The sequence below is a fragment of the Cariama cristata genome, unplaced genomic scaffold (genome assembly GCF_000690535.1).
Source record: "Cariama cristata isolate BGI_N322 unplaced genomic scaffold, ASM69053v1 scaffold18277, whole genome shotgun sequence".
NCBI lineage: Eukaryota > Metazoa > Chordata > Aves > Cariamiformes > Cariamidae > Cariama > Cariama cristata.
In genome coordinates, this window is record NW_009627272.1 from 15406 (window position 1) to 24588 (window position 9183).

Below are 9183 nucleotides of genomic sequence, written 5' to 3' on the forward strand. Positions count from 1 at the left end.
GGCACAGATACTTCTGTCCCTCTCTCCTGCCTCTGGCCATAACCAGCAATAGATGCTCAGTGAGAGTGTAAGAACAGGTATTAATAGATTTCTCCGATCCCCATCCCTTTCTAGCTTCTGTGAATTGAGGATCGCAACCCTTGATAGATTTATTCTCCATTAATTGTCTAATGTCTTTTAAATGCACTCATACTTTTGGCCTCAATGAGTTCCACATTTTAATTATATTGTGTGAAGAGAGGAAACAAAGTGCTGTAGCTTCATTGCCATAAAACAGGGAAACAGTTACACATCAAGTGGAGAAATGTGTTACTGGTGTACTGGAAGTGTGTTTAGAATAGGTTAACAGCATGCCACTCTTTCATGTGGTGGTAGGAAAAGCTGAATATGATTAAAAGTAACAAGGCTAGTATAAAATTTAGCCTTAAGAGTACTAGCAAAAGGTTGTTTTATCTTTGTTTTAAAGAATTATGAAAAAAAAGAAAGCACATTAAATATTAAGGCTGGTGACCTGAAAAATCAGTCATATGCTTAGATGTCCAGAAGATGTGTGTGCATGTAAAATCTATTCCATCTGTTTTATCTTATTTGTAGAGGAGGAGAATTTTAGTTATATGACTGAGCATATGAAAGTAATTTCTTTTTACAGCCATTTTGATTACAGTCTTCCCTTACAATCCTTTAAGAGAAAGGGGAGGAATTTTATGACATGTTTATTTAATAGAAATAAAACTGAATTTCAAATATTTTCTACGTAGTAGAACAAAAATATGTGAACGATAAAAAAATCTTGCATGTTTTATTTTTGGTGGAATTTATCTTTTTACCTTATTAGCTTCCTGTATGACAATAAGTAGACCATGGTGGATACTGCATTTTCCGTAGTTTATTGCAAGGCTCTAGCAGGCAGCTGTGCCTTGTGCTGTTTGCTTTCGTGGTACCTGCAACTGTTCCCTGCCAGCCTTCTCTCCCGCATCCTGCAGCCTGTGCACCCAACGGTTCCTCCTCTTACAGAATGAAGGAATTATACAGGGAAACTAGCAACGAAAAGGTCTCACCTGTTTGCTGTGAAGTTCTCTGTTGCATATAAATATATTTGTTAGCTTGAATCTGCTTCAATTTGAAACAGTGATGCAGTTCCCCTTGGCTTCGGCGGGACTATATTGAAATCTAAGATAGCTATTCATTTTTTTCCCATTCCACTGTGTGTCATCTCTTATATCCATGTTTCCTACTTAGGAGATTCCCAAAGAACCTGATTTTTACAAGGAGGATTGCTTTTGGCCAAGGAGCTTGAAAAGGTTTATGTTGAATTCTGCTTTGTGGTTAGAGCTGGTATACATTTATGTACAACAGACAAATACTGTATAGACACGATCATAAATAATTCACCATTCACTTCAACAAGAGGAAATTACATGCTACATTATTCAACAATATACAAAGACACTGCTTGTTGTGTAAAGAGGGTAATATTCTGCCAGTGCACCGACAGCAGTTTTGCCACTAAAATATAAAAAGACATAAATGGTTTATTACCAACTCAAACCTTGTGATCTTTCTTCAGCCTGCAATTCACATCCTTCTGCTTTCGGTACTGAAATATAGAAAAAGGTGAAATATATCTGTGGCTGTGGTTATGACTACTGGAAATGTTGAATGGAAGAAACAAACAAGCAAACAGATGCTGTAGATGTCTTGATTTTGTGGGGTGAATGAGGAAAACGAGGGCTGCTTATGCTGGGGAAAGATCCTGGCCTTCTGGTGAGCATCCTTCATTGCATAGTTAAAGACTGGGGAATGAACTTTTATTAAAAACTTCTTGGTAAAGAGAAGGGAGTGGCACTAGGGAATTATATCCTGACTTTTATGTGTTTATTACAAATGGGTTTTTTATTACATGAACATGACAGTGGAAAATCATGTAAAATGGTATGTCTGCATCTAGCAGTTGTTAAAAAAGAAAAAGTTGCCATTCTGTTAGCTGAGTAACAGGTCATATTGCTTTGTGATAGGTCATCACACTGATCATCCAATTAAGCAGCCTGTTGTAGTGCGTATGCATAAATTGGCAGAGTTACGCTTTCTGGTGGAACTTTAAATTTTCCCTCATGACTGATGTGATTAAGATCTCGGTTTTGCTGTAGCCTAAGCATATTTCTTTTTCTTTTTCTTTTTTTTTTTTTTTTTGTCCCTGGTATCAGCTTCCCAATAAAGCATTTTCCTCACCTGTCAAAGATGTAGTTAACATGTTTTTTCCTTGAGTTTGTAATATTTGTAACAGAGTTTCATGAGAAGCATCTGCACCTGGGAAGGGTTCAATAAATTCCAGTCCATTTTACTAACATGCAAATGGACATAAGATAGGACAAGGAAGCTTATGCTGTTTCTCTAAGATCCTGCTCTCTGTATTCATTAATGTATCTTTGATAACTCTTTTTAAAAAATTTGAGAATATCAAATACACAAGTCTTGAACTGATTCTGCAAGACTATCTCAGATAAATCTGTTCAGTCAGTATCACTGAGCAAGTTCAGATCCCAGTTAGAAAAGGTCTGGAAAATAAATTGGAATTTTTTTTTTTTTTTCCCTAAATAGACAGTGCGTAGTAACTGGTTCCTCTGAAAATAAACAGCAAGGAGCTGGAGAGCAGAGATCTGCGAGAATATTGAGATACTCACTGGATGTCAAAGTGGAGGAGTTCAGGGTGGAAGGATTGCACAAAAATAAACGTGTAACACATGATAAATTTAATTGAAGTGATGCTGTTGGGTACCTTCTGGTTACCAGATCTTTTTATAGCTACGACAGTAACCTGTAGTCTCTTCTTTGTGCATCTTTTTTAAGAGGTGCTTTTTCTTGCCTTTTGTTATGAGAGCCCTCATCTCCATCCTCTCTTTTTCTATAGTCTTTTTTTTGGAACTATCTCTGCTTTCATAATTTCCTCTATTACCCCACGGATGATGTCTGAACCTTCCCTGGCAGTATCTCTGTCTCTTGCCTCCTTTGCTTCTTTGAAAATCTTTGCTCAGGTTCTTAATGCTGCCTGAAATGTTTAGTTGTAAAGTGGAAACTTTTCACGTCCTGTCAGGACCTCCCGTTCTTGTCCGCCTTCTCTCCAGCCATTAGGACCGTCAGTGGTGTTTGGACAACCATCGAGCTCTTTCCTGCTTTAAATCTCGGCTCCTTTTTATTTTGGACATTCATTTGAGGGGTGATGGTATTTTATGTATAAGAAACCATAACCTTTCTGGGTTTAGTATGACACATATGAATCTTGTTTAGTTTCTCTAGTCGTTCAAGCTTCTGTCAAAATCAACACAGGTCCATTTATTCAGAAAAGTTTTTAAGACCAGTTTCTTTGAGAAGTTTTACACTGATTTCTTTCCCTTTGGTTTAAATATAGTCAGTAATAATTATGCTATGATTTCTGTCTGCCTCATCTGACTTGTAAAATAAACTAATTAAGGAAATGAGCTTACTTTTGTAGGAAGGTATTTTGCAAATACTTTTGTTCAGTATTTATCTAAATAATTATTCTTGAGTCCTTGAGACACAGCCTGCTTGCTGTGATTGCAGAAATCCTCCAATATGCGACAGTGTTAGGTGGCAGAAACATCAACAATACAAATAACTTTACAGAAGCACTTTGTCTCGTACAAAAATGCAGCTAGGAGAATGATGATTAATGCAGGATCTGAAGTGACTGCCCCATTTGATCTGGATTCTTTTGTAGGAATGAACCAGGAGTTATTATCTAGAATCATAGCAATGTTTCTTAGGAATTAAAAATAAGAGTTGAAAGAGCTAAAGGCAAAATAGCCAAATTCTGGGACTCATAATTAGTAATTATTATACTTCTGTGATTTGATGTGTTGTGGGAGTGATCAGGGGACCCTTTGTGTATCCATTGTATCGTCATGAGAAACTATTTTCATTATTGGTGTCTTGGACAGTATACAAATGTGCACTTCAGAAATGTGTAAGTCTGAGTTGTTTCTCAGAAACCAAAGGACAAAGTCGGACAATAGATTTCTGCTGAAGATACAGGTGTTCAAAAGGATGAGTTAACTTAGGTGGTTTTGGGTGGAATGAAGAGCACTGTAGGATAGGGAAGAAAGAAAGATATTTGGAAACGATGCAGAGAAAAAGCATTTCTGAGCTTCAAAAGGAAAGATGGATTTTTGTAGAGAAGGAGCAACTGCTGTGGGTCCAGAGGAAGGAGCCACCGGCCAAAAGTAATGAGAAAAAAATTTCTATGTGGTTGCTGAGGTGTATTTAAACTAGGAGAGCTGTACCTGTATGAGAATTATAACGGTACTGATTTTTTTGTGTTACTCTGATAGTACACTAATTTTTGGTACGTGTGAATTGTCAAACATCTCTTCTATTTCATACGTTGATTAAGGTGACTTGGAAAATGTATTTTCATTTAAGTAGTAAAAGTGAATGTTGGACCTTTAGATATCCCATAAAGTAATAAGCTGGTTCTCTGGTCTAGTGAAGTTAATTATAACACAGATTAACTTCATCTGAAAAATAATTTTAATTAATTAGCATTTCATCATCCATAGTCTTCTGGGCAAAAGATACATTCTGTTCAGTTGAAGCTGTCGTGCTCCTGAATTCTTCCAACTTCTGCAGCTGCTTCTTTTATCTGCAGTAAAGTGTTAGGTTTTATACATGGCCTCGCACAGAAGGGCCAGTCCTTTTTCTATTCTTCAGAGGCAATATTGAGCCTCTTAGTCACAATATGGTTAAAACTGTTTGTAATTAACCTTCGGGGTAATTATTCAGGTTAATACTGGGGTTGTCTGCTGAAGGGTTGAAAAGTGGGTTGTGGCAGACCAGGTCCTGCTGGGATGCTGAGGAAAGGGAGGTGTTGAGAGGGGAACTGGGTCACTGCTTTCATGGGTGTCCATGTTGGGATGGACAAGGAGCGTCACAGCACTGGAGCCTTAAGGTATCTTCATTCCCAGAGGCCGAAGGGAAGTTCTGTCTTTATCAGGTGATAAAAGTCAAAATAGAAGTTGCTTGCCAGAGCCATATGTTACTACTGCCCCTTACATTTTCCCAATCTTTTTCTTTTCCTTTTCATCCTATGCCAGTTTATTGTTTTGCTTCTGACTTTTCAAGATTGTTTTAAAATATTTCCTGTCTTTAGTTCCTTCAGAAAAGTAATTCTAGAAAATAAAAATATTTTCTAGTATGTAGAAGAAGGTATATTATCTGCGAATTTTTTATTTGATAATCCAGCTTCTCAAAATAGAGAGTTGATTTTGACCTTAAAATGTGGGTAGTTCTGGTAAGGTATTTAATAAACGATGAAAACAGAAATTCTAGAGCAACTATGCATAAATATGCTTTAATTAAGACCATCCTTAAGCTGATGACTTGTTTGTGACTTCAAGCGTCTCTGCTCTGAATGCTGCCTGGAAAGCCAAGCATGGATGCACTCAAACCAAGACTGAAGCTTGACATAAATACTTTAAACAACTCAGGTTACCCTTTGGCTGTAAGCAGCCGTGGTGTTGAAGCGTTTGAAGGAGGATAGCACGTACCCTGTGCCACAGGGTGCTTCAGCCCCTGGTCTGCGTAAACGTGGAGACCTTCATGGGACACACGAGTGCCCAAGTCCCTGCCCGTGATGCCTGTCTTGTAGCAAGGGGACATCTGCTCCTGTGTTTTCTGCCTGACCTCTCCAGGACCGAAGTGCACACCATTAAAAGGATTTGCTGGATCCAGGGTGTTGCCTTGAAGTTGCAGTACTGATGGTACATTTCATGTAAGGAACACATCTTGCCCTTTTTAGAGAGTACTATGTTTTCAAAACGTCTTTGGCTTGTAGTGCTGAAAGTATCTTGGTGACTTTGCTGTGTGTTGTGGGTGGTTACTCTTGTCCCAGAATCATTTGGTCCAGAAACCAGAGATCCTGTCATGAGCCTTTGCTCGTATCTCTGAACTGAATATTCAATTCGCTGAATGTTTTACTTGTGGCTTTTGGATTTTGTTTGGCTTTTTCTCTCATATGCTTGAAAGGAGACTCTTCTCTTATCCCTGCCTTGTTCTCTTAACTAGGGTTCTACCCCACTTCAGGACAGTTAATTTAAGGTCCCCAAGTACAGATAGAGTGTAAATATTTAAACCTGTGTTACTGGACACTGTCCAAAAATGCTTCCACATTTAAAGAGCAGATTAAGATCTGTTAGTGAAGAGCTGAGGGAAGTCGCGTAGTATTACCTGTGGTAGCAACTTGTTTGTTGATGTAAGCAGATGGGTGATTGAAAAGAAAGGGCAGCTTGCTGTGAACTTGAAGCCAAACATTTTCTGGGTTTAATATCGTGAGTGCTTTAGTATACTTGGCAAATAGAAGACATCTTTCAAATAGAATTGTGAAATTACTTGTGGTAGATTGTACTTTGCTATAGCTTTGAATGAACGTGAATGTAGATATTATGTCTGCTGTTCTGTGTATATCTACATGTGTGTTTTTGTTTCTCTAGGTTGTACAATGCAAATCTTTGAAACCACCTCTGGGAAGATGAAGCTTCCAGTAGCAGCAGTCCGGTTTGGAACCCGCTTGTTTTAAGAATACCTGGGAATTTCTACCCATAATTGCCTATGCCAGCGTAAATCAGAGGACAATGAGTTATTTTTATTTTTTGCATATTTTCACACTACATAACAATTTTTCTTCCTTCTCATTTTGTTCAATGGGGAAAACTTGAGACAGCTGTGTGACTGATTCTTACTTCACCACATTTGTCTTATTGAGCCAAATTCTTGGAAACCACATCCACAGTACATCTATTTTTGTGTGTTGGTTGTTGGATTTTTTTCTTTATGTGACATATGTCACTTTTTGGGTGCTTTTACCTGTTCTGGTTTGAACCTGTCCTTTTGCATTGCTGAGTAGTCATAGAATCACTCAAGGAACTAAATAATTTCAGACTTGTAGAAGATGACTCATATGCATCAGAAACATTTTTATGGCTGTGCTTGGCTCATTAATACAGGAGTTTTAACAGTAGTAATATGAGGTATTGCATTAATTGTTGCATACATTTATTAGCAAATGACTTGCACAGACAGTGTTTCAGATGCCGTGGACCTAATCATAATAACCAGAAGTGTCCTGTTTGTAAAGGAGAAAATAAGATCCCTTTGTACACTGATAGCAAGCAGATGAAGTTGCTTGCAGTTTTGGAAGTAAGGACTGATCATGGTGAAAGCTGGAATGGATTTTTCTGCTTGAGGAAGGGGAAGCTATGCAGCTTAATATTTGGGTTGATTATAATGACTCTAGTGATGGCATCCTACATACTGACTGGAGCCAAACACGGCCTACTGTTAATACCGTCTCCCTTCCATTACGGAGCTTTTACTAGCAATCCAAGCTTAATGGACAATGAAAGCCTTAGTGACATGAAAGACCATTACCAGCCTTCTAAAATGAATATTTCATACGTAAAGGATTATCCAAGCATTAAATTAATTATTGACACTATTACTTCTAAAATAGAGTTTATGACCAGACAGCGCCCTGATTTAGAAGAACTGAAGAAACAAGAACCACATGTAAGTATGAATTGAAATGTGTCTTACGCTGCTGTATACTTGCTTATTTCAAGACTTTTGGGTCAATCTTTTACTGAGATAAAAAAGTGTGACTACTCAGATGTTCATACGGTGATTTAGACCATCTAGAACCTCCTGATTTACACCAGCTGAAAAGTTGATACTATAGATCACGTCCTTCTGACTCATGGGCAAAATAGATGGGTTGTATATATGGTCTTGGCGCCTGAAATAAAAAATCAGGCAGTCTTCTGATACCTGTACAATCTCATTGAATTTTTACCTTGTCTCACATAAAATCATTCTGACTTAGGTTTGCCAGCCACCTTAAATGATAAATAAGAAAAGAGCCTTTCTAACAACTGATTACTGGTGTGCCTTCCTGAGAGTCCGGTCATTGCAAACCTTGTATTTCAGAGTTAAATACTGGAATTTAATTTGATTTGAGCATTATGTGTTTGACTTCAAAAAATTACTTCTGGGATTGCAGGGGAGTTGGGATATTATTGAGGTCTTTACTGTTCTTAAAATCAAAGAATTTCTCAGTGTACTTCTCTCCCAGTGCAACTGTTTGTACGGAATCTGTTTCCAGTGTCATCAGAAGAAATAAGTAGGGTCAACTTTGTAGTTAAATAAATAAGGGTTAAAAATGCCTGTGTAATATTTCTATTGTGTTCTCTTACTATGCAAAGTTAGAGAAGTATAACTCTCAATTTTTTGCTGCCTTGACTGAAAGTGTTATTCTTTATGTTGCAGATGTTTTCAGTAATTCCTAATAAATTCCTTCCAAATAGCAAGAATCCTTGTTGGTATGAAGAGTACAGAGGAAACACAACCACAGACCCTTATGCAACAAACTCCTATGCACTGTATTCAAAGCGCTTTCGAACCATATTCGATTACCTCAGGAAGGTATTTTGGAACCACTTATACCATTATAAGGACAAACACTACCGCCTGCGCTGTCTCCCCCATTTCTACATCATTGGCCAGCCCAAGTGTGGGACGACGGACCTGTATGACCGGCTCAGGCTGCACCCTGACGTTCGGTTCTCAGCAATCAAAGAGCCACACTGGTGGACAAGAAAACGGTTTGGTGAGTAAACATGTCCTCTGGTATCCAGGCGAGTTGTCTCTATTGCGAGAGACAGGGAGGTGGATTGAGAAGTGTCCGAATGGCAGAGCCCAGAGGGTCGTGCTCAGCAGTGCAGAGTCCGGTTGGAGGCTTGTAGCTGGTGGTGTTCCTCAGGGGTCGGTTCTGGGTCTGGTCTTGTTTAGCCTATTCATCAACGACCTGGATGAAGGGACAGAGCGTACCCTCAGCAAGTCCACTGACGATACAAAACTGGGAGGAGTGGCTGATACACTGGAAGGCTGCGCTGCCATTCAGCGAGACCTGGACAGATGGAAGAGTTGGGCAGAGAGGAACCTGATGAAGTTCGACAAGGGCAAGTGTAGGGTCCTGCACCTGGGGAGGAACAGCCCCATGCTCCAGTGCAGGCTGGGGGTTGACCTGCTGGAGAGCAGCCTGGCGGGGAATGACCTGGGAGTGCTGGTGGACAGTAAGTTGACCATTAGCCAGCAATGTGCCCTTATGGCCAAGAA

The 9183-nt window shown here is 39.0% G+C and overlaps 1 protein-coding gene across 1 annotated transcript; it reads left to right on the forward strand.

Moving 5' to 3' along the window:
• Window positions 1-6508: 6508 nt before the first annotated feature.
• Window positions 6509-8674, forward strand: CHST15 (carbohydrate (N-acetylgalactosamine 4-sulfate 6-O) sulfotransferase 15; the record flags this gene model as incomplete). The annotated part of the gene is made up of 2 exons (XM_009704387.1): window positions 6509-7578; window positions 8335-8674. Coding segments are annotated over exons 1-2 (883 nt in total), but the record flags the coding sequence as incomplete, so codon positions are not given.
• Window positions 8675-9183: the final 509 nt, after the last annotated feature.